The sequence below is a fragment of the Myotis daubentonii genome, chromosome 16, assembly GCF_963259705.1.
Source record: "Myotis daubentonii chromosome 16, mMyoDau2.1, whole genome shotgun sequence".
NCBI lineage: Eukaryota > Metazoa > Chordata > Mammalia > Chiroptera > Vespertilionidae > Myotis > Myotis daubentonii.
This window is the reverse complement of record NC_081855.1, coordinates 42,904,211-42,927,915: the sequence shown is the minus strand read 5'-3', so window position 1 is coordinate 42,927,915 and position 23,705 is coordinate 42,904,211. Positions and strand designations below refer to the sequence as shown.

The 23,705-nt window shown below is 53.2% G+C and overlaps 2 protein-coding genes across 6 annotated transcripts; one reads left to right on the top strand and one right to left on the bottom strand.

Moving 5' to 3' along the window:
- Positions 1–9,481: 9,481 nt before the first annotated feature.
- Positions 9,482–13,906, top strand: TMEM101 (transmembrane protein 101). Of its 4 annotated transcripts, none has more exons than XM_059670346.1 (4): positions 9,482–10,417; positions 10,906–11,086; positions 11,859–12,005; positions 12,941–13,906. In XM_059670346.1, exons 2-4 carry the CDS (start codon positions 10,943–10,945, stop codon positions 13,247–13,249), a joined length of 600 nt encoding a protein of 199 aa, XP_059526329.1. In that variant the 5' UTR covers positions 9,482–10,417; positions 10,906–10,942; the 3' UTR covers positions 13,250–13,906. The 4 variants fall into 4 exon arrangements, with proteins under 4 accessions (XP_059526329.1, XP_059526328.1, XP_059526327.1 ...); XM_059670345.1 differs by having other exon boundaries at positions 9,482–10,526; XM_059670342.1 differs by lacking the exon at positions 9,482–10,417 and adding an exon at positions 10,426–10,651.
- NAGS (N-acetylglutamate synthase) lies at positions 13,879–19,599 on the bottom strand. 2 transcript variants are annotated; one of them, XM_059670337.1, is made up of 7 exons: positions 18,682–19,590; positions 17,898–18,172; positions 17,572–17,785; positions 17,168–17,348; positions 16,438–16,609; positions 16,160–16,342; positions 13,879–15,417 (listed from the first exon to the last, which is right to left on the bottom strand). In XM_059670337.1, exons 1-7 carry the CDS (start codon positions 19,099–19,101, stop codon positions 15,264–15,266), a joined length of 1,599 nt encoding a protein of 532 aa, XP_059526320.1. In that variant the 5' UTR covers positions 19,102–19,590; the 3' UTR covers positions 13,879–15,263. The 2 variants fall into 2 exon arrangements, with proteins under 2 accessions (XP_059526320.1, XP_059526321.1); XM_059670338.1 differs by lacking the exon at positions 13,879–15,417 and adding an exon at positions 15,463–15,748 and having other exon boundaries at positions 18,682–19,599.
- Positions 19,600–23,705: the final 4,106 nt, after the last annotated feature.

Here is a 23,705-nt window from a genome sequence, read left to right as displayed (position 1 = left end):
TGGTTTGCCAGGTTTAGGGTAGAACACAGGAGACAGGAGAGTGGCAGAAATTGCCCCCTAGTTTGAAAGAACATTGGACTGTTGAAGAGTGTGGTGCCGGAAATCTTCCGTTTATGATGAAACATACAGGTAGTTTTGCACTGTCGTCTTGGCTTTGAGACATTCTTCTTCTCCAAATACACACACACAGCTCTGTACCCCAGCACCCGATTACCTCCTCATTGCCACATATGCCTTCACTGCTTTTCAGAGCATCCAGTTCCTTTGGTATAAACAGCCTTACCACACTGAGTTGATATAGTATCTGCCATGTAAGTTGAGTAGCTCATTACTGATTAGTGTTTAGAAAATATGAAGATCGCCGAAACCGGTTTGGCTCAGTGGATAGAGCGTCGGCCTGCGGACTGAAAGGTCCTAGGTTTGATTCCGGTCGAGGGCATGTACCTGGGTTGCGGGCACATCCCCGGTAGGAGATGTGCAGGAGGCGGCTGATCGATGTCTCTCTCTCATCGATGTTTCTGACTCTCTGTCTCTCTCCCTTCCTCTCTGTAAAAAATCAATAAAATATATTTAAAAAAAAAAAAAGATATGCTGGTTAAGGAAGGAGTAGAGAGAGTTTTCAGTCAACTACAGAAATAGAATCTGCTGTCCTGTTGACAGGATACTGTGGTGAGACTGTATAGTGTTAGAAGTTACAATGTACAAGATGTGTGGCAAGGTCATGTCATTTGGAAAATGATCATTGTTTACGTGGTGGGTTTGTTTTCCCATCATTGCTGCAGTCTGTGGGTACCAGAGAATTCCCTTTAAGTAAGAAACTTGAAATCATCAGTCCGTACCACGTAAACTTCAGGTGTTTAACACCATGAAGTACCTTACAGATGAAAAAGGGGTGCTATTGGGCTGCCATCCACTGGTGATGGACTGCTGCTGGGTTATGAAGTTTCAAAACAAGTTCATTTGTGTTCTTATATGGCTCATTACAGGAAAATTAGAAAATAAGGCAAAATTTTTTCATCTACCACCTACGGCATTGTTAACATATTTCTTCTCGGTTCTAAGACAGTGGTTCTCAACCTTGGCTGCCCATTAGAATCACCTGGGAATCTTTAAAATCCTGATTTCTGGGCCTCATCTTCCGGAAATTCTGTTTCTTTGTTATGGGCTGAAGCCACAACATTAGTAACAAACAATTTCTGGAGGGTGAGGCCCAGAAATCAGGATTTTAAAAAGATTCCCAGGTGATTCTAATGTGCAGCCAAGGTTGAGAACCACTGTTCTAAGATGATGCTTCCTATCTCTTTTGTTATGTTTTATTGTTTAAGGTATTACAAATAGTAGTATATATGTCTCCCTTTTTCCCCCCATTGACCTCCCCCCAGCTTCCTATCTCTTGCAGTGCACTTCACAATGTCAGAAGAAACTTGTCAATGCATTCCTTCATTTCTAGCCCACAAGGTGCACTCTGTAATCTGTTAGATGGGATATATACAAGGTATGAGGCTGGGTGATCTCTGAGATTACTTCCAACCTCAATAATTAGTTCTGTCTTCTCTGTCTTATTCTACAATGCCTTGCTTCAGAGTCACCTCTGAAGTCATCCTTAACAATTAAAATGGAAAGTGGTTCTCGTAATTTTATATCATACTAGAGGCCCAATGCATGAAATTAGGGCAAGAATAGGCCTGCCTTCCCCTGGCTGGCAGCACTGGCTTCCCTCGCAGCCATGGCTTCATCCAGAAGGATATCCGGTCTAATTAGCATATTATGCTTTTATTATAGTTGTGGTATGTATGACTTGTAGTATAGTTACTTGTTTAGGTTTATCTTTAGTGGCCTAATGGGGATTTTGAGACTCTAAGGCAAGGATTATGGCTTACACATTTTTGTATTATTCCCTATGACCCAGCCATTGAGATAAGACTGAAGGTAGAAGTTTGAAAGTCATCAGTTGAATAACCTGAGTTGCCTGAGCCACAGTAAAAAGTGATCCCGGACTGACTGGGCTTTGAAGAAAGCTTGAAGTTCGGTTTGGAAAGAGAACAGGAGGCCAGTAAAAGACATGGGAGGGGAGAGGAAGGGAAGGGAGGTGCACCTCATTCCAGCTTGAGAAGCAGCGGGGCTCTCCCCCAGGTTTCTCCAGAGCAGATTTGGGCAACTGGGGCCAAGGCTGGTCAGAGTGTGGCCTCTCTGTCCCATTTTCCTTTAATTTTTTTCTTTCTTTTTTTTTTTTTTAAAAAAAATATTTTTATTGATTTCAGAGAGGAAGAGAGAGGGAGAGATAGAAACATCAATGATGAGAGAGAATCATTGATGGGCTGCCTCCTGCTTGTCCCCTACTGGGGATCAAGCCCGCAACCTGGGCATGTGTCCTTGACTAGAATCGAACCTGGGACCCTTGAGTCCGCAGGCTGATGCTCTATCCACTGAGCAAACTGGTGAGGGCTCTCTCTTTTTATTTTTATAAATATTATTGAAAGTATTACATATGTCCCCCCTTTTTTCCCCCATTGACCCCCTCCAGTCCACTCTTGACCCCCTTCCTTTAATTTTCAATTTTGTTGAAAAGTCTGAAGTGGAACAAAGTTTATTTCTGAACTGGTGAGATGAAGGTAAGGCATATTTCTAGTGACTTAAGTAACCTCTTCTCCCTTTTCCCCCCCGACTAATCATTCTGATGCTAATTCAGCAGGTAGTCTTCAGTGGAGGGACTAACAAATGGTTTCTTTTTCTAATCTGGTCCCTTTTATTCTGGTCTCTGGCTTGAAGTAGTTGCTTATGCTTTAAGAAGGTGTGTGTACTGCTTTAAAGAGAATATTCTGAGATGGCCTCTGAGGTGTGATTTAAGCTGAAATTTGAAGAACAAGGTGCCTGCAGAGAGTGCTCAGATAGAAGGAACAATAAGCGCTAAAGTTGAGGTTGACAAGAGCTTCGGATGTTTAGGAACTGCTAGAAGAAAGGTGGCTGAAGCGAAGTCAGGATGGAGCAGTGGGCAGGAGCCCCTTCATGCAGGGCCTTGTAGCCATTGTAGGGACTGGAATCTGCTCTTGGCACAATGGGGAAGCTGTTGGAGGATGTTACGCTGTCAGGGATTTAAGCTGATGTTAGGTGGCAACAGTGGAAGCAGGAAGACAGTTGTATTAAGAGATGGTTGCAATATGTAGGCAGGAGATGGTAGTGACTGAAGTGATTTCAGGACTCACAGGTCTTGCTGATGTATTGGATGTGAGGGAAAGAGAAACGTAGGAATGACTTCTAGGTGGATGATAAACAATGGGAAAGGGAAAACCAAGAGTTCTGTTTTGCCATTTTGTCTTGCTAATGAAACACCGAAGAGCAGAAGGCAGTTGGATAATGAGCCTGGAATTCAGAGGAGAGGACTGGGCTAGAGCTAGACATTTAGTTATTACCTTGTCATGAACTCCATGGAGATGGGGGATGAGATCTATGGCCACAGTAGATATTTTGGCCTCTGATAGGAAGGAAGAAGACAGTAGTACAGGTGAAGGTGAGTTTGCACATTTAGCAGGGAGGTGAGGGTGAGGGAGGATGTGTCCTAAACACATAAGGAAGTACGTAAAATAGCTGAGTTCCCTTTAGAGGTGTGTGCTTGTGCATTTAGGGTGCAGCCAGCCAGGTGTCCATTGTGTGACTTGTGTTGAGTGACTTGGCTGAAGACATAGAAGGTGGATAGTTGGGTACAACCAGGGTGTTAATCAGGTCTGAATAGAGCAGTGGTTCTCAACCTTCCGGCCCTTTAAATACAGTTCCTCATGTTGTGACCCAACCATAAAATTATTTTCGTTGCTACTTCATAACTGTAATGTTGCTACTGTTATGAATCGTCATGTAAATATCTGATATGCAGGATGGTCTTAGGCGACCCCTGTGAAAGGGTCATTCGACCGCCAAAGGCGTCGTGACCCACAGGTTGAGAACCACTGGTATAGAGGGAGAAGAGATTTCAGCTGATGGTATTTGCAAGGGAGTAGTCACAGTGATAGACCCTTTATCCCTACAGATGGATGCTGTCATCAAACACTTCCGTTTTTGTTCAGATTAGCCATTCTGAAAGTGTCTTGCTGTCATCCCCCCTGTACTGGCTACAGGAAAGATAGGCAGCCATGTAAATCCAGGAGTCAGTATGTGAAAGTGTGCAAAAATACAGGATCCTTCTAGTGCCAGGGCCGGCGCAGGTGTGGTATGGGAAGCTCCGCACAAATGACCCAGCGCTTAGAGATGCCGGGATCTTGGAGCTCATGTGAAACAGTCCAGCCTCCCAGTTGAATTATCTCTAGCTTCAGCCACAGACGGCCCCTGCTTGAGCACTTTGGTTGGTGAGGAGCTTACTGTTTTGAGAAACAACATGTGATAGCTGTATTGTGCCCATTTGTCCTCCAAGCAGCTCCTCATTTCTAGAACTGCATGCAAGTACTTGCCCTTTAGGATGTTTCCTTTGTCTCGCAGCTCTTGGGTGAGGGTCAGAGGAGTTGCTACACTGGCAGAAATGACTGGGAACTGTCTTGTCTTCAGTTAAATGGCTTATTTTTAGCCAACTATTCCAGCCTATTAAGAGCTTTTTACAAATCTTGATTCTAAAATATACTAGTTATCCTTCCCAATGCTGTGTTAGTTCCAATTTTTATAAACTGTCTTCCAAAGGGACATCATGAAAGACTTTAATAAGCTCCAGATGTTTGTCTATGACAACCATCCAGTAACCCTGTTAAAAAAGGAAATCAAGTTGTTTGAGAATCACTTATTTTTAATGAAGTCATGTGGGCACCTGGTGGTCATCATGTTTAGCTGACTAGTCAACATGTTCAATGAGCCCTTTTTGAATTTTGTTGTTAACACTTACTTGTCTGACTTGAAAATTGGAACTTGGGCTGAGCTCAAGTCTCTGGCAATCTGTAATGTTTTCTCAAAGAATATTGGCAGTGATTCCTCAAGTTTTTCCAGTATAATTTGCTGAACCAGATTACTTGAATTAATTCAGAGCAGCTCAGTTTGATCAACCAGAGGCTCAGATTCATATCCTAGGTTGGTGGTGGCTCAGGTGCTCTTGCCATTCAGGGGACAATCTGTAGACACTAGAGGCCCGATGCACGGAACCCATGCAAGGGCCTTGGCCCTGGCCCCCACCCACTGCGGCTGGGGGGCTGGGGGGCCTCTGCTGCCTCTGCCCCGGCCCCTGCCCGCTACAGCTTTGTCCAGAAGGAAGGACATCTGGTCTAATTAGCATATGACGCTGTTATTATTATAGATGATTTCTTAGAGGAGTGTTTGGCTGGCATGAGGGACAGTGGCCCTGTCTTTGGGGCATTGTAGCTTAGTGGTTAGGAGCATGGCTGGATTCAGACAGATGAGTTATGTCAGATTTCATCTCTGCCACTAATTAGCAGTATGACTTTGCAACTTAGCTAACTTTGCCTAGCATCAGTTTCCTCATCTGTAAAATGAGTGTCTCATTTGAGTACAGTGGGGCCTTGACTTACGAGTTTTTCGAGATACGAGCCGTCTCTTGGCCGATTTTTTGCTTTGAGTTGCGAGCTAAAATTCGGGTTCCGAGCCAGCTTCAGATACCCCACCGCTAGTTGGCGCAGCGAATGTCACAGTAAATGCCACAACATCAGCCCAGCATCACGTGTCTCACTTGTTCACTTTTTGAGTTACGAGATCCGTCATGGAACGAATTAAACTCGTAAGTCAAGGCCCCACTGTATTAAATGAAGCCTTTAATGAGATGCTTGGCCTTGAGTAACCATCTCCTCCAAATGTCATTATTCTTTGAAGAATTTGCTGGGTGGAGCTAATGAGCACACTGGGGAACATAGAAAGTAATTTGTTTGGCCTCCTGAGCCCAGGTAGAAGCACTGGGTACAGACACCTGGCCCCAGAGCCCTCTTTGTTTCAGAAGGAGATGCTGGGCTCTCTTTGAAAACCAGAGTTGAGTATTTTGATTTTTGAACTAGTGAGAACAAGAGAGCATGCCCTTCCTTTGTGTCTAGACAAGACTTAGGTGAATTATATAGAAGATGGCAGATTTATGAGGCAGGCAGTATAGAATGAGACACCTGGCTCCTTCCTGACTTGAGAGTGGGCTCCAAGGAGCCTCAAGCTGCTATTCTGATATGAAATAGAGCGGGGTGTGGGGTTCTAGGAGGGAGAAAGGGGAGGGGTTGGACCTGTTCTTAGAACAACAGGGCAAGATATAAGACCACAAGGCCTTGGCGATTTCCTCAGCCTGTATCTCATCCCCACTCAGGGCTCTGGCTTCCCTGAAAGCTGACCTCTACAGCTTTTGGGGGTGGGGCTCCGGCCTGAGGCCAAGAGGGCAGGTAACTAGAGCTGAGATTCTTTCCATTGCCATTCTTGGGCTGGGACTGCATTCAGCAGATGGTGGCAGGAATACAGGTGAGTGCCCTGGGTTTCTGAGGCCTGAGGCCTTGACAAGTTCAGTGGCTAGATTAGGCCAGGATCTAGCCAGGGCTCTACTCTGCAGGCAGGAGAAGGCATTTCTACTGGGACTGTATGGGAAATAAGGGAGGTGAAGTGTGAAATTGGAGTGAAAAAGGGACCCGAAGGATTAAAAAGTCCATCTTCCCTGATAGCTTTTCATTCTGCTAGGAATAAGGGAATGATAGTGGCTGGGGGTAGGGGATCAGGATGCTGGGGTTTCCAGCTGAGATGACTTGCCAGAACCTAGGTAGGAGGTAAAATCAGAGGGGATGGAGGGGAGATTCCTGGAGACCACGTTGGGGCCCGGAAAGTGAAAAGACCCCTGATGGTGTCTGCTTTTATTTTTCTCTCCTAGCTCCCATGCTTGCCCAGGGTTCTGGGTGGAGGAGTGAAGCATAAAGGTCTCAGCAACCATGAGCACCTGAGGCCATCCTCACCCCAGCTGCTCGTGGGGCAAGGACAGGGCAGGTGTGGCCATTCCTCCCATGGCTACAATAGCAGCATCAGCCTTGCTTGGGAATCTGGTGGCAGCATACCCAGTACCATGCACCTGGCCAGCCACTGAGTGGTGGACTGTGGAGGCCTCCACCTGCTCAGTCTTCCTCCCAGGCTTCCTGACAGCCTGGCTCTTGGAATTGAGCCGCAATAATCCAGCCACCTGCCAGGCGGCTCCTTCCAGGGCCTGTGGGGACTGCAAGTGCTGCTGCTTTCTCACAGTGTCCTATGGGATCTGGCTGGTAGAGCACTGGGTGGCCTGGGTTTTTCTGGAGCAGCTGGATGTCAGCTACAACCAGCTGGTCCACCTGTCCATGGACTTCTCAGCCACCCTGGGCTCTGCTCCGCCTACACCTCTCACAACCTGCTTGCCAACGTGGACCCCTGCAGCTGTGGGGCCTGGGAAACCTGGAACAGCTTGACCTGAGCCACAGCCTGGCCACAGTTTGGGGGCCACTTCTGCCTACACTGGCTCTTGCTCACGGGGAACCAGCTACAGCAAGTTGGGGATGTGGCCCTGGCCACCATGCCAGGCCTGGAGGTCCTCTGGCTGGGAATGACGTCAGCAAGCTAGAGGCTGAGGCCTTTGCAGCTCTGCATGCTGGGCCTCCTTTCTCTAGTAGGCGACTCAGCACCTCGAATTTAAGGTGATGGCAGGCATCTGGGCAGCATGCACACGGCTGCTGCTGGCCAATAATCTCTGCAGCAGGCTTTCCAGAAACTGGACCATCTGTGGCACTTGTATGTGGCCAACCTGGGCAATGTGACTTGTGCTGGACCTGGGAGGCTGGTAGGGGGCATAGCTGAGTAGTGTGGAGGCCTGGCTTTGCTTATCTGAGACAGTTACTGTGCTGGGTATCATAGGCACCATGCTAGTCACCATGGTGCTGTGGTCATGGCCGAGGGCAAGTGCAGGAGGGGGTGCCCCAGAGGAACAGGGAAGCCCTCTGGAGAGGAAGGGTGTGCTCTAGAGGGAAGCGGAGGCAGCTGGATTGGGGAGGGCAGATGGACCGAGGAGAAGGAATGCTCCTCAGGAGTCTTATGGGCTGTTGTCTGTCCAGGCAGGGGTGGAGAGAGGAAGGACAAATGGCTATGTTCATCTCAGGTCTTAGAACCCCACTACTCACTTATTTACCACCTCTGACCTAGCACAAATGCCAGCATCTTTCCTAGCCCTATAAAGAGGGACTTGGCCTCTAGCCCTCAGTACCCCTCTGGGGAGAAAGCAATAAAAGATAGAGACTGAATACCAGAGGGGATTGGGATGGGATGGGATGGGGTGGGATGGGATGGGATGGGGTGGGTACCAGGGAAAATCTTCATTAATCCTATTCTCCTTCGTACATGTCCCTGCCGTCTGTTTTGGGGGACTTAATCGGAAGGTATGGTTTGGGGTAGGGGATTGTTCCAGGTGCAGGCTCCTAAAACTATTCATGGACATGTATGATCCCATTTCCAGTCCTCAATACCTTAGCTCCTTCCCAAGGTTGTGTATCTTGTCCCATTTGAATCAGGGATGGGTGAGGAGATTAGGAAATAAAGTCAATTGGAAAGATGATTCTGTACTATGTGCTTGTGTTATGGTGATGAACACTTTCTCATGTAGTTGTCACTGGTGGGCAGGGAAGGTAGGCAAAATGACTTTTTTGTTGTTAATCCTCACCCGAGGATATTTTATCCATTGATTTTTAGATAGAGTGGAAGGGGGGTGGAGGAGACAGAGAGAGACACCCATTGGTTGCCTCCCGCTCTTGCCCCAACTAAAGTCTGCAACTGAGGTACGTGCCCTTGACCGGAATCTAACCTGCTACCACTCCAACCACTGAGCAACCAGCTAGAGCCAAAATGACCTTTAATCCAGGCTTTTTCTCATTCCTCTTACCTGGAGACCCTACCTCCCCACCCTCTGCCCCACCATACACCTACATAATTCCATTCCCTAGGATTTTTTTGTTTCTGTTTTTTTGTTTTCTTTTGTTTTTGCATGGATATATCCCTCTCTCACATTCTAACATACCCAGACTTTATCCCAGTGACTTTGTAAAAAGTTAAATATGAAAAAGTGTTTGTAGTCTAGCTTTTACTGGCAGATCAGAAGTTTTTATTTTTTTTAATAGAATTTTATTGATTTCAGAGTGGAAGGGAGAAGGAGAGAGAGAGAGAAACATCAATGATTAGAGAGAATAATTGATCGGCAACCTCCTGCACGCCCTGCACTGGGGACTGAGCCCACAACCCAGGCATGTGCCCTGGTCAGACTTGAACTGTGACCTCCTGGTTCATAGGGCGACCCTCAGCCACTGAGCCACGCCTGCTGGGCTGATGGGAGATTTTTAATTCACATGGTCAGAATGCTGTTTGGACGTGAGGCCCTTTTTCCCCCAAGGGAACTAGAAACAGACCTGAATTAAATGGCCTAGTGGGAGTGCTTATAGAACCTTAACTTCAGTATTGGAAGATAAATTTATATTGTAGGGTGGTGGGTGGGGTGCAGGAAGCTATGTGGGGGCAGCTTTGTGGTGGCAATCCCAGAATGCCCAGAACTTTTGCCCATTTATTTATCCAACAAATAATTACTAAGTACCTACGATGAATAGGATAGTGGCAACATCTTTAGTTCACTTTATTCAGCACATACGTCCTGAATGCATCTTGTATACTAGGGCCTGCGAATATAGTAAAAAACAGACACCAGACACTGTCCTTGGCCTGGAGCTCACAAACTAGTGTTAATCTAATCATTAACAGAAGAATGACAGATACACAATTGCCTGTGTGCCAAGTGATTCAAAGGAAGGGTGCCTGATGGTTCTGAGAATAAAATAGGAAGCTGAGAACAAAGGAGACCCAAGGAGAAGTGGGGGAGACCAGTTGGAAACCTGCTGCAGTTAAACCTACAAAAGATGGTAGTTTGGGCTAGATTGGGAGTGTGGCGATTGAAGAATATGGACTGATAGTGAGATGTCCCATATATACACCTCAGATCTCTCTCAGGGGACATAAGAAAGGCAGACCAAGACCATACTTCTCTACAGGTAACTTTGGAGAATCCCTTTGAATTTAAACAAAAGCAGGATTTCCTCAGGCTTGCGTATGCACAGCATTTACTGAACCCCTATTATGTGCTGGCACCAACACGGTCACATTTAAACCTCACAGCAACCCTAAAGTAGAAGTCATTTCTATCTCACAGAGGAATCTTGGGAAGTACAGCCAATATGCCCTAAGTAACAGGGTTGGAGTTAGGATCTTATAGCTGCATTCCAAGACTAGTTCGCTTCATTAAGTTTATGACTCAAGGCTTCCCACTGTTCCTTCCTTTAGTCTAGTTTTCAATTTTGCATCTACAGAGAGGGGGCCGTAAGCCTCCATGGGCAGAGGGAAAGGCTGAACTCTGTTGCTAGGACATCTCCTTCGGTCCAGAACTACAGGACGCGAGCCTTGTTTCCCAACGGAAGAGGTAAAAACAAACCCCGCGAGACCGGAAGTTGCGTGTCACACCCCCGCGCCGGCCTCCCAGACCCGGTTGAGGCCGCGGCGGACTGCCCTTCCCCAAGATGGCGTCGAAGGTGGGTTCGCGACGGTGGCTACTGCAGCTGCTCATGCAGTTGGGCTCGGTGTTGCTCACACGCTGCCCCTTCTGGGGCTGCTTCAGCCAGCTCATGCTGTACGCCGAGAGGGCCGAGGCGCGCCGGTGAGCGGGCCCCCGCGGTGGGAGGCTGCGGTGAGGTGGGGAAGGAGTTGGGCCGGGGGCTGGGAGGACCTGGGATCTGTCTGTTAGGGGCTCTGGTCCGGAGCACGGTGGACATCGAGCGTAGTGCAGGGGTCGCGGCCATGAGCGGGGTCTCCGATTTGGAGGAGCAGTGGAGCTGGCGGGAAGTCAAGGGGGCTCCAGGCTCTTCTCCCCTCTTCATTCTGACCTCTTTGCTTGCCCCTCCCGGCTTGCAGGAAGCCCGACATACCAGTGCCCTACCTGTACTTCGACATGGGGGCGGCCGTGCTGTGCGCCAGCTTCATGTCCTTCGGGGTGAAGCGGCGCTGGTTCGCGCTGGGGGCCGCCCTGCAGCTGGCCGTCAGCACCTACGCCGCCTACGTCGGGGGCTACGTCCACTACGGGGACTGGCTGAAGGTGAGCGGCCGGCCTGCGGAGGACTTGGCTGGGGTGATGGCGAGCCTTGGGCGTGCGGGGGTTTTACAGACTGCAATGGACGGACCTGAGAGACCCCACACACCTTCCTCCCAGAGTGTGGGAGCTGAGGTCCACGGATGGGAAACAGACTTACCCCAAGTCACACCACAGTTACCAGCGCAGGCGGAGCCAGGACCTAGGTCACCTGGCTTCCAGGACCCTAAACCGTTAGTTTAGTCATCTCGGACTCAGAGGGCTAAAGGAACCTTGGAGGTGTCTGATCCAAAGATGTAATTTTGTGAAATTTAAGTAATCCTATAAGCCTGTAAATGCCAGAACCCCTCCAGGCATTGTGAGCTTGGAGAGAGGCCTGGACAAAGCCACTGCCCTTAAGGAAGGCTGTCTGTCCAGGCGGGGAGGCAGCTGTGTGAGCGGCTACAGGAAAGTGAGATCAGTGGGTTTTTATGGAACAGACTATGCTAAATAGCAGAAAGAACATGGGATTCCGGGCTGCAGGCCTGGGGGTGGGAAGGGACAACACTTGGTAACTGGGTTCTGCCACTTCCTGTAGGATCTTAAACAATTTAATTAACCCCTTTGGGCACTTCTGATAAAAAGAATTATGTTTCTGCTGTGCCTGCTCACCACACTTGGAAATGGTAAGAGGGCTCATCACATGGAAGGGAAGGTATAGAGAGGAAGTCTGTGCTCTGTGCAGTCAGGAAGTATGTGGCAGTTGCAGTTCCTGACGGGTCCCCTTGCCTTGGCCTAGGTCCGTATGTACTCACGCACAGTTGCCATCATTGGCGGGTTCCTTGTGCTGGCTAGCGGTGCTGGGGAGCTCTACCGTCGGAAACCCCGCAGCCGTTCCCTGCAGTCCACAGGCCAGGTCTTCCTGGGCATCTACCTCATCTGTGTGGTAGGTTTGGGACTGTTGGCTGGAGGTGCTTGACTGGGAGTAAAATGTGAGCCCATGCTTGGCAGAACTGAGGGAGGTGGGCCTGTAGATCCTGATGGCCATGCCTCAGAGGCCCTCCCAGGGCCTGAGACCTGGCCAGTGTTCTTCCAATATTATAGCCACCAGCGGGAGAAAAGGTTGAATTGGCCATTCACTCCCAAGCCTGAGAGGCAGGAGAACAAGATGGATTGTTCCTCTCATAGAGGACTGGGAGAGGAGACAAAGGAGAGGTTTGGCGGGTTCAGGCAGCAGCTGGGACTGTGCCACTTAGAACTGATGGGGATTGAATTAAAAAAAAGCCTGGGTCAGCTGGCTCGGTTGGAGTGCTGTCCTGTACACCAAAAAGGTGCAGGTTCAATTCCCAGTCAGGCACTTACCTAGGTTGTGGGTTTGATCCCCTGTCGAGGCATGTATGGGAGGCAACCAATTGATGTTTTCCTCTCAGATCGATGTTTCTCTCCCTTCTTCTCTCTCTCGAATCAGTAAATAAATCCTCAGCTGAGGATTAAAAAAAAAAGAACTGATGGGGAATGCCTAGTTAGCCAATTATGGTCGTCCCTAGGGGAGGCCAGTGTGGATGGGGACATGAACAGGCCCCAGGCTCCTTGCCCTCATCTTAGTTACTGGGCACCATATTCCGGTGCAGAGCTCTGGATTCAGAGGTGAGAGCCCCGGCTATCTTCTACGCTCCCCGAGATAGGAAAGACATAGACCTTCATTTCATGTAGCTCCCTAGTCTGATGGGGAGATGTAGGTCCCACTTTCAGAGAGCCCCAAGTCTGAGAGAGAGGAGTCAGAAGCCCACCTTGCAGAGGCTGACTTGCAGGTGCCATCTCGGGTGGGCTTCCGACAGGCTCCTCAGCTTGTTACAGTCTTAAAAGATGGTTTGTCTCTAGGCCTACTCACTGCAGCACAGCAAGGAGGACCGGCTGGCGTATCTGAACCATCTACCAGGAGGGGAGCTCATGATCCAGCTGTTCTTCCTGCTGTACGGCATCCTGGCCCTCGCCTTCCTGTCTGGCTACTACGTGACCCTGGCTGCCCAGATCCTGGCTGTCCTGCTGCCCCCGGTCATGCTGCTCATTGACGGCAATGTTGCCTACTGGCACAACACACGGCGTGTGGAGTTCTGGAACCAGATGAAGCTCCTTGGAGAGAGTGTGGGCATCTTTGGGGCCGCTGTCATCCTAGCCACTGATGGCTGAGCTGCACTGGGGGAAGCTGAAATGGGTGCAGGGAGCCAGAGGGTCACCCTACCTTTCTTGCTGGCCCGGTTATGTTTATTTATGCTTTTTGGTCTGTTTGTTTGATTCTTTGCTCTGTGTGTATGTGGGTGTGTTGGTAAGAGACAGGTCTGTTCCCCAATTCCTGGGCTCAGCCCTTGGTGGGGGAGCCCTGATGATGATGCCTTACAGGGTTTTTCTCCCTTTGTTAGGAGGAGAGCTGAGGCCAGAGAAGAGAGTAAGGCAGCACTAGGGTAGGGGTACTGGGTGTGGGAGACAGGAAGGAAGACCTAAGAACTGGAAGAGAGCAAAAGTGAAAAATTCCTTTTGAACTGGCAGATGCAGCGAGGCTATGCGAACGAGTATGCGCGCTGACAAGTGGATCAGGCCCTGGAGGAGCAGAGGGGCTGGTCGCCACAGAAGTCACATGGGTTCTCAGGATGTGCCAGGGGCAGAAATAACACTAGTTTGAGAGCAGAGCAGGCCACAGTCTACCTGGCTGTGAAGGGGTGGGGCAGGCAGCGGCCAACTTCCCGCTTCCTGCCTTCTGTTTCCAGCTCCATGGATGGCCTGGTGGGGGTGAGTGCCCTCCCAAACACCAGACCACACAGTCCTCCAAAAATAAACATTTTATACAGACATTTGGCTTTGCTTCTCTGTTCTCCCCACGGGACACTTTGCCATTGGCTGGGATTGATCTTGGGTTTCTTGAAAGAACATATCTGGTTAAGCTCCATCAAGGCTCTGCCGTAATCTTGCCCCTATTCTGAGAGTTCCCACAGTCCTTTGGCTCTCTTCAAGGATCTTCTCATCCTCCCTGTAGTATGTTCTTTTGACCTCTCACCTCAATCCTTATTGTAGCTTATTTTTCCTCCCCATTTGATGTCAGCTGTTTTTGAACAAATCCTTAGAGCCACCTTGGGGGGGGGGGGACTAACATTAAGTGTCCACTATGAGGCCAAGGGAAGTGGGGACTAGAGAAGGTAAGCAGCTTGCCTCAAGCCACAGGGCAAACCCAGCCACGGAGCTGGATTGCAGGTCAGGCCGTGTAATGCCATCGCCCAGATTATACTGAACATCACCTTCTGAGGGAAGACGGGCTGCTCTTGGGGCTTGGTTCTCAGTCCCTGCTGTGCTATGGTGGCCTCTTAATGGGCCCTCTCCCTACTCATCCATGCACCTCCTGGCAGAAGGTAGTCCCAGCAACCAGGAGCTGGAACATCATGGGGGTCAAAAATATTCAATGAAACCTCCTGCTTTGGGCTACTGCCTGTCTGCTCCCACAGAGATGGGGACACAGCCTCTAGGGGGCTGCAGGGGTTCTGTGCCCTGCCTGAAAGGGAGCTGGGACTGCTGTCGGGCTGGTTGTGGAATGGAGGATGTTCCCCAACTTAGGAATAGGGGATCCCCTCGGGGTTGCATTGCGGGACATGGTAGCAGTATTCATCGTGGGGGCCCTCCATCTCATTTAGCTCCTCTACTCTCTCTAGAAGTCCCCTGGTTCCCCAGCCCACAAGATCTTGCTCCCAGAGAGCCACTGCTCCTTTCAAGTGTGAGCTAACTCTCAGACAAGTATTTTCATTTTAATCAAGGCCTCCTGAAAAGTTGCAACACCCAAAGGAATGAAAATGAGTGGTCGAAGATCGACGAGGGAGCCTCAAAACACAGCACAGAAGCCACAGAAACTGACCTACGCTAAAGTTTAGCCCTGAGTAGAGCCCGGGAAGGCAACCCCTCCCCTCCCCCCAGACCCCTGGACTGAAAATCGAAGGCCATCTGGTGGTGGCTTTGGCGTGAGTGGAGGTCCTGGACGGACTTCCTGTGCTTGTCCCCCTTCGCCTCCCGCCTCGGGCAGAGTCGAGGAGGGGCTGCTTCCTCCTCCAGATCACCCGCCAACAAACCTGGTCCCGCCTGTGGCTGCCGGGAGTCGCCTCCAGCAGACATGGCTTTCGGTCCACCCTGGCTGTCCCAGGGCCTGCAGGGCTGGTGGTGAGGGTCAGCTGCCTGGGTCAGACGCTGGCTTGCAAAAGGAGTCCGGCAGCCCCTTGGCATGGTTGACCAGCTCATAGGAGTCTCGGATATCAGCCAGGCCAAACCAGAAGAAGATCCACTGCTTGTTGGAAAAGCTGCCATCGCTGTGCTTGAAGTACCTGGTGGTGGTGGTGGTGGGAGCTTTTAGTGCCAGGCCAGTGCTCATTTCTCACCGGTTCATTCACCTCCTACATACCACACACCCTGCTGGGACTTGCAGTCTGTCACCTGATTTTATCCTCAGCAGCTAAGAGCCTGGAGGTGGTGTGCTTTCACAGGGAAGCAGCCAAGGCTCAGAGGAGCGGGGTGGCTTGCCAGTCTCACAGCGGGGGCGAGCATGAGGACACCCCTTGCTCTCTCCACACTGCCTTGGCTGTGCAGCCAGGGAAGAGGTTCTGTTCACCACTTGGTGCCCACAGGGCAGAGTAATGGGGAGTGAGGGGAGAGTTGCTGAAGGAAAGAGAGGAGTGGGGTTCTGCTGGGCCTGAGGTCTGAGCGGGCAATTGGGCCTGGAGTAGAGCCTGAATGATCAGAATTTCTCAGGACCCTGGGAGAGATGGGGGTGGGGGAGGGCCTGTCGCTTGCTTCCAGGAATCCACTGTTGGAGCGCGGGGGCGGGGGGGGGGGGGATGGGGGGGAAGGGGGGTTGTTCTGTGTCGACTGCCTGGGAGGAAATCTCAGGCTCCCTGTGTGGTCCTGGAGAGCGGGCCACAGTGGGCGGGGCCTTTCCCTGGGGAAGGACAGCTGGTGAAAGAAGGGGACGGCCTCGCCTTCCTGCCGGGTGGACCCGGGTGTGGCTGGCGAGGGCTGGTGAGGGAGGGGGATGGTGCCCAGCTCCGGGCTGGGAGGGGCAGAACCTACCAGGGATTGATGGGGTTTGTCACTCTGGAGCGCCAGAAAAGCGTCTGCAGGTCCCGCCGCAGACACTCCCACAGCATCTGGCCGGAGCCTTGGCCCTGGCGGCTGGAGTTCACCACGAACTTGTCCAGATACGGGGTGCCCCCCAGTACGGGCTCCGTGGTCAGGATGGCCGCAGCGTTGTACCTGGCGCGGCGGGGAAAGTCAGGCTGGGACTTCTCCTTGGTCCCAAGGGCCGGGCTGTGTCCCGGGGCCTCTGCCCTCTGGGCCCCCAGGCTCACCCCTCGGAGAAGTAGACAGAGTGCAGCCGTGGGCGCAGCGAGGCCAGGTAGTCCTCGCGGAGCTTCTTGCCGAAGCTGGTGTTGACCAGGTTCACCAGGCGGCCCTGGTCCAGGCTGTCCAGGCTGCGCACTCGCAGCAACCGCTCCACGTTCTTGAAGAGGGTCCCGGACCCTGGGGTGGGACGAAGGAGGCGGGGTTAGTTCAGCCCGAGAGCGAGGTCTCATCCGCTCTGTTGGGGCAGCCTGGGGGGCTCCAGATAGGACGGGGGCTGATGGGAGGTCTCATCCGCTTCGGGAGATCGCCGCGGCGAAATGGGTTCAGTGGTCTGCATAGATTTGAAGGTGATTTTCTCCCAGGGAAATGCATTTCCCAGGCAGATTGTCCCTGCAGTTCAGCCCACGGCCTGGAGTCCCACCTACTTCACCTAGTCCCGCCCCCGCCCCGCCCCCCTCCTAGTCCGGTCCATCCCCCCTCGTGTTGCCCTCCAAGCTCCGCCCTCTACGGAGTTGCCACACTCTCCCAAGTCACGCCCATCTCTCTGGTTCCACTCAACTTCCTGCTCAGTCTCCTGCACCTGGCTGCCCTCCGCCAAGTTCCCAAGTTCCGCCAGAGCTGAGAGCCTTTGAGGAGTCCCCCTGCGGCCTGCTTCCCCCACCCCGGGGGCATGCACTCACTCCCTGGGCCCCGCCCTCTCTTGCTCGTCCCCCACCCCCTTGCTGCTGCCTTTACCCTTGTTGCTGAAGAGCTCGGTGAGCAGCGTGCTGGCAGCAGTGATGGCGGCCGAGGAGTGGTGGGGCAGGCGGCTGAGCACCTCCACGATGAGCCGAATCTGCTGCCGCTCCTTGGTGCTCACCCACTCCGCATTGGTCACCAGGTCCAGGTCGGCGGGCAGATTCACGTTACTCAGGACCTGCGTCGGGGCTAGGAATTGAGCCTCCGACCCGCAGCCGGCCATGGACCACCCTGCCCCAGGGACTCTTCTTGCTGACCCCTTTACCCTCACCACCTCCCAGAATCCTTGGCCAGAGAGGGCTCAAATCTGGGCACCACGCTGAGCTGAGCCCCTCCCGGACCCTCCATTCTCGGCTTGAGGGGGCTCAGCGAGGCCAGCAGCCTGAAGGAAGGGGACGCACCTTGTGGCTGCTGTCCCGCAGGCCGCCCGTGTTGTTGAGGAAGATGATTTTGGTGGGCTGCAGCGCCTTGGCCAGGGCGGCCGTCACCTCCAGCGAGTCCAGGAGCACGGAGCGGCGCGCGGCCGTCTCCCCAATGGGGCACAGGATGGGGATGCTGCCCGACTCCAGGCACCACTGCAGCAGGTCGGTCTCCACCGAGATGGTGCCCCCATAGCTGTGGGCCAGACGTGGTGTTCAAGAGGGCCTCCTCCAGGCCCGCTGGGCTGGGGCCGAGCAGACGGGCCATGTGATCTGAGCACTAAGGGGCAGGCAGGGCTGGCACTGACCTAGCGTGAGGGGCTGGCTCAGCCGCGCTCAGCACCGACCCGCCACCAAAAAAAGGCACAGCTGTTGCCGCGTTTTGCCGGAGCGCGTCCACCAGCACCTTGCAACTCTGAGCAAGCTGTGCCTTGGCCTCCCAGAAGGAAAGGCAGCCAGAGGGCGCTGTGGGAGCCGGCAGCCCCAGCACCACCAGCGGCTTCATGTCCATGCGCTGCAGGAAGGCCAGTGCGAAGGCCAGGCTGGATACGCCCTGCTGGCATCTGAGCACCTCCTCGTCCACCTGCGGGGGAGCGGCCGTCAGAGAGCCGCACTGGCCGGACTCCTGCCGCACCCGCTGGGCCCCGCGGCCTGGCCTTCAGGGCCCCCGAGGAGTCCCCCCCACCCCCGCCCCTGCCCAGGCCCCATTTCTGGCTACCAGGGCCCACCTGCTCCGCCCTTTGCCCCGTTGGGTCTTGCCATCCCCTTATCTCACTCTAGTGTTCCTCCCTCGCTCCTCCCTGCGACCTTGGACTCTAGGACACTGGGGGGAGGGGTGACGGGAGTGACTCCCGCCCAGGTTCCCCACTTGCCACCGGAACCCCTAACTGTGCCCATGGTGGGGGGCCTTCTCCAGCGCATCTCGGACTGGGCGCCAGACTCGGGGAAGAGCTCAAAGCCTCGCCCGGTCCTGGGGCCCCCTTCCCGGTTCCGCCGTGCAGAGTCTGCCGCCGGTCCTGCCCGCCGCCCGGCGACGTGTCACCGCTCAACCCCAGGTCCAGCCGTGACACGGCCCGCGGCGGCTCCTCTCACCTCGATCACAGCGAAGGGCTTGTCGGCGGAGGAGGGGTGGCAGGTCTGGAACTGGGAGAGCCAGTGGCGCGCCTCGCCGGGGCTGGCCCCGCACTGGTTCAGGAAGGCGTGGATGTCCCGCTGCACCAGGGAGCGGCCGCCGGGGGCCCCGGGAGGCTCCGGGGGTTCCGGGGGTGCCGGAGGCGGCCTCCGCGACGGCTCCTCGGGCGCAGGTGATTGCGCCTCGTCCTCGGCACCCGCCGTCTCCTCCAGGGCCGGCTGGGCGGGCGCCCAGGCCGTGCTGAGCAGGCGCCCCGGGCTGGCGGCCCTCGCTGCCCGCCGCCGCGTGCTGCTCAGCCTGCGGGCGCCCCCCGGGCCCCGGGGACCGCGCAGCCGCCCGGCCGCCGCGGTGGCCCGCACCGCCCAAGCCCACCGCATCATCGCCCCGACACCCGCTCCAGCTCGCCCCCCACGAGTGGCCGTCTGTCCCGAGCTTCGGCTCGGGGGGACTCTTAACCGGCCGCGGGGCGGGCGGGGCTGGCAGTGGGCTCGGTGTCGCCTCTGGGTCAGACCTCGGGTCGGTGGGCGGGCCCACGGGCTCCCCCGCCCCTGGGGGGGTCGGATGGAACCCTTTAGCCAGGGTCACATGACCGAGATAAGGGTGGCGGCGTCTTTGATCTGCGGCCGAGGCGGGTTTCAGGAAGGGCTCAGCGGACCCGGGGTGACTTCGGGGGCCTGCGGGGTCTTGGATGATTTCAGGGGAGTCTGACTAAGGCCAGAGGGGAGAGCAGGTGGCAGTGACTCCTCCCCCGACAGAGGGAGGGCACCGAGGTGGGGGGGGAGCCAGTCCTGCTGGGGGTCGGGAGGGCTCTGTCCTGTTGTCCCAGCTCAAAGCCGTTTGGAATCATGAAGTTACCAGGGTTATTCGCACACCAGCCACTGAGTACGACCTTGAATATTTTTGTCATATCCTCAAATCACTCCTTTTTTTTAAAAAAATATATTTTATTGGTTTTTTACAGAGAGGAAGGGAGAGGGGTAGAAAGTTGGAAACATCGATCAGCTGCCTCCTGCACGCCCCCCACTGGGGGTGTGCCCGAAACCAAGGTACATGCCCTTGACTGGAATCGAACCTGGGACCCTTTAGTCCACAGGCCGACGCTCTATCCACTGAGCCAAACCAGTCAGGGCCTCAAATCACTCCTTATTAGCATTAAATTGTTTCTTTAAAATTTTAAATTTATTCATATCTAAAACTGTAAGTAAAAGGCCAGAATCACTGACCATATACAGAATAAAGTCATATATATATTATATATATATATATATAATTATATATATAATGGATTTTTTTACAGAGAGGAAGGGAGAGGGATAGAGAGTTAGAAACATCCACGAGAAAGAAACATCGATCAGCTGCCTCCTGCACACCCCCAACTGGGGATGTGCTGGCAACCAAGGTACATGCCCTTGACCCAAATTGAACCTGGGACCCTTCAGTCCACAGGCCGACGCTCTATCCACTGAGCCAAACCGGTTAGGGCCAGAATAAAGTTTTTTTTTTTAATATTTTTTATTGACTTTAGAGAGGAGAGAGAGATAGAAACACCTCGAACCCTGACCTCCTGGTTCATAGGTCAACATTCAACCACTGAGCCACACCGGCCGGGCCAGAAGAAAGTCTTAAGAATAAAGTAAGAACAAAAAATGTCATTAAATTCCAGCTAGAAAGTGTTACCTACTCTCCCGGTAACCCAGCATGGGTATTATCATCATCATCCCCATTTTACAGATGAGGAATCTGAGGCACAGGAGTATGTGAGGGCCAAGGCCACTCCGCGCATAAGCGGTGGAGCTGGTCTTTGAAGCAAAGCAGTTCTGCTCCCCGTCCATGCTCTGAAGCAAGAATCAGAAAGGATTTGCAGACTTTCACAGGATGTGATTCATTGTTCCTTATTGCTGTATCCTTGTGCTGCTCAAAGCACCTGGTGTACTTCCCGTTGTCCACATCCTACACCGGGGACACGCCGATCCATGGGGTCCCCCCTCTGTTGTTGTAGAGGCGGAAAGGCACCTGTAGAGGGGTGGTGTCTTGGCCAGGGTCACAGCGTCAGCGTCATGGCCAGGTCCTAGGCATCCTACGTCCTCCCCATCCCCTCCGCCCCCTCCCGCCTGCTCGTTCCTTCTCGGTGCTGGGAGACCGGCCTCCCGGGGCTCCGCCTGAATGGGGATCAATGGCCTGGGCTGTGGTCTCTCCTGAGTATCCCAGAGGATGCTGGGAGAGTACGCCGACCCCTTCTGGGGATTCCCCACCAACACATACGTGCATGCGTGCGTGCACATGCACTCACAGGCAGACCTTGGGCGGGGGGCTGACCTTTGTGGCTCCTCCATTAATGTTTTCAATTTCCTACTTAGAAATCCTTGGCCCCTTAAGGAAGTGAGGCAGTGGTATGGAGGGTCTGCACCCCTACCCTGTAGGGCCACCTCCAGGGCCTTCTTTTTCTTCCTGCTTCACTGCTGCTCCTCCCTCCACCCCAACACACACACACACACACACACACACACACACACACACACACACACACACTCTTCCCAGAATCCACCAGATGAGGGGGTCCTAGCCCTGGGGGCACAATCATTTTCCTCCTCGTTGCCCTCGGAGCCCCCAGCCTCAGATGTGCCCCCTCCTGGGCTTTCTGTGGGAGCCCCTAACCGGAATGTCCATCCACCTTCCCCGCCCCCACCCCCCAGGATTCCTCCTCAGTCCCTCCCCTTTGCTTCTCTGGGTCTCTTCCCCTGCACTGGCTTTTCTCTGCCCCTTCCAGTCCTTCTCCCCAGCTGTGGCTGAGTCCTGCCTCCTGCCAACTCGGGGGTCCCAGTGAGGTCTAGGATGGTCTCTCCCTTCAAACTGGGGCTCCCTGGGGGCAGGGTTGATGTCGCCCTTCTCAGATGGGGGCCTTCCCGAGGGCCCACCCATTTCACTAGCCAATAACATCAGCCCATTTCCCCAGGACATGGGGCGGACACTGACTGGAGAGCTACTTCCCACTCTGGGCTTCAGCCCAGAGGGCTGTGGCCCTAGGCAGCCAATGGGGCACAGGGATACCCCAAGTAGATGATTAACTGCAGGCCCAGCAGGTGACCCTGGGTCCACTGTGTCCCCACTGCCTCTCCCTGGAGAAGGCCAGTAGCCTGGTTGGGGTACGGGCCCTGCTTTCTGGGGGAGATGAGCATCGATAGGTGTATGAGGTCAACACCCAACCCTGACCACACCCCTCTGACCTGAAGGCCTATAGGGTCATTGTTGGGCTGTAGTTCCACTCTATTTTTCTTTTTTCCTCTCTGACGCTGGCTGTTGTTTTGTTTTTCAGAGCAAAGCCTGTTGTCAATGTGCCCAAAATTGGGTTTCTGGCTTTTCACCAGGCTGCCCCCAGGCCTTGGGCATTGGGGATGCTGGGAGCAGACACAGCCTTCCAACCCCTCCAGACACCTGCCCTCAGTAGGGACCTCGGCTCTGGGCACAGGAGCTGGCGGGAAGGGCCCAGGTTTCCCTTTTATCAGAGCCTCCTTGGCTGCCACTCAGTCTAGGTGCGCATGGGGGTGACAGGAATCTGGGCAGGTGAGGGGCCAGGTTGACAACTGAGAGTCCCAATCACAGCATCTGAGGGGAGACACAGCCACAGGTACAGAGAACACAAATGTAGAGACCCACGCCATCTACCGAGAGGCACACAGAGACACAGGTGTGTGGACACACAGGTGTACAGAGATACACAGACTGCATGCCACCTATAGGCACACAGACTCGGGCACATAGAGATGTGTGTGTAGATACACCGCTGTGCAGGCACAGGTTCTCTCAGACACAAGTTTGCATGCAGAATTGTGCACGTCTACACAGGCTTTCTCAGCCACTGTGTCACACTTGCACATACATGGAAAGATACTGAGAACACACAAATGTACACCCAGCTGTAGTCATTGACAACTACAGGAACACTTACATCTGGGGACGTGACTGTATACTTGTGTAAACACACACACACACACACACACACACACACACCATACAGTGTTAGAAGCAGACATCCCCCCCTGAGACCATACCCTTCTGTCCACGTACAGAGGCACTGGCCACACGCATGCACATGCCAGACACCTCTCTGGCACGTGAGCGATGCTCAGTAAATATGTATTGAATGAATGAATGAGGAGAGGACACACCAGTAGGAAGAAGTGGAGCCTGCGGGCAGGGGAGCTTGGCTCTGGTTTGCAGGGTCTGTAGACTCTGTGTTTGTGGGGTTGGCCCTGGGACTGGCCAGGCGGCCCTTTCCATCGGTGAGGAGGTGGAGGCCGGTGGGCACTGTCGCAGAGCGGCACCTGAAAGGTGTGAAAGGGGCGTGTACGGAGGTCTTCTCACTCAACTGCAGTTGTTTGAGCCAGGTGCTCCGAGGATCCGTCCTATTTTCCTGGCTGGAAGTCCACAGCCTGGCGCTGCCACTTCCCAGGCTGCCACGGTTTGGGCGAGGCACTCGGCTTCTCTGAGCATTTAACTCCCCAGTTTTCTCACCTATGAAATGGGGGAAAGAATAAAACTTCATCTCACTGCCTTGTGGTGAGAAGGAGTTCTCTGTGGGCATGCAGTCAGCATGTTCAGACTGTGGGGAACTTTATAGGACAAATGAACTGGTTTCTTCAACAAACATATTGCAAAGGAAAAAAATAACAGGAGTGGGAAAGATGAATATGTATATATTTAAGAATGTGTTTTTAGTGTGGCTCAGTGGTTGAGTGTCGACCTGTGAACCAGGAGGTCAGGGTTTGATTCCTGGTCAGGGCACATGCCTGGGTTGTGGGCTCAATCCCCAGTGTGGGGCTTGCATGAGGCAGCCAATCAATGATTCTCTCTCATCATTGATGTTTTTCTCTCTCTCTCCCTCTCCCTTCCTCTCTAAAAATCAATAATAAAAATAGATTTTAAAAAATCCTCACTTGAGGATATTTTTCCATTGATTTTTAGAGAGAGTGGAAGAGAGAGGGAA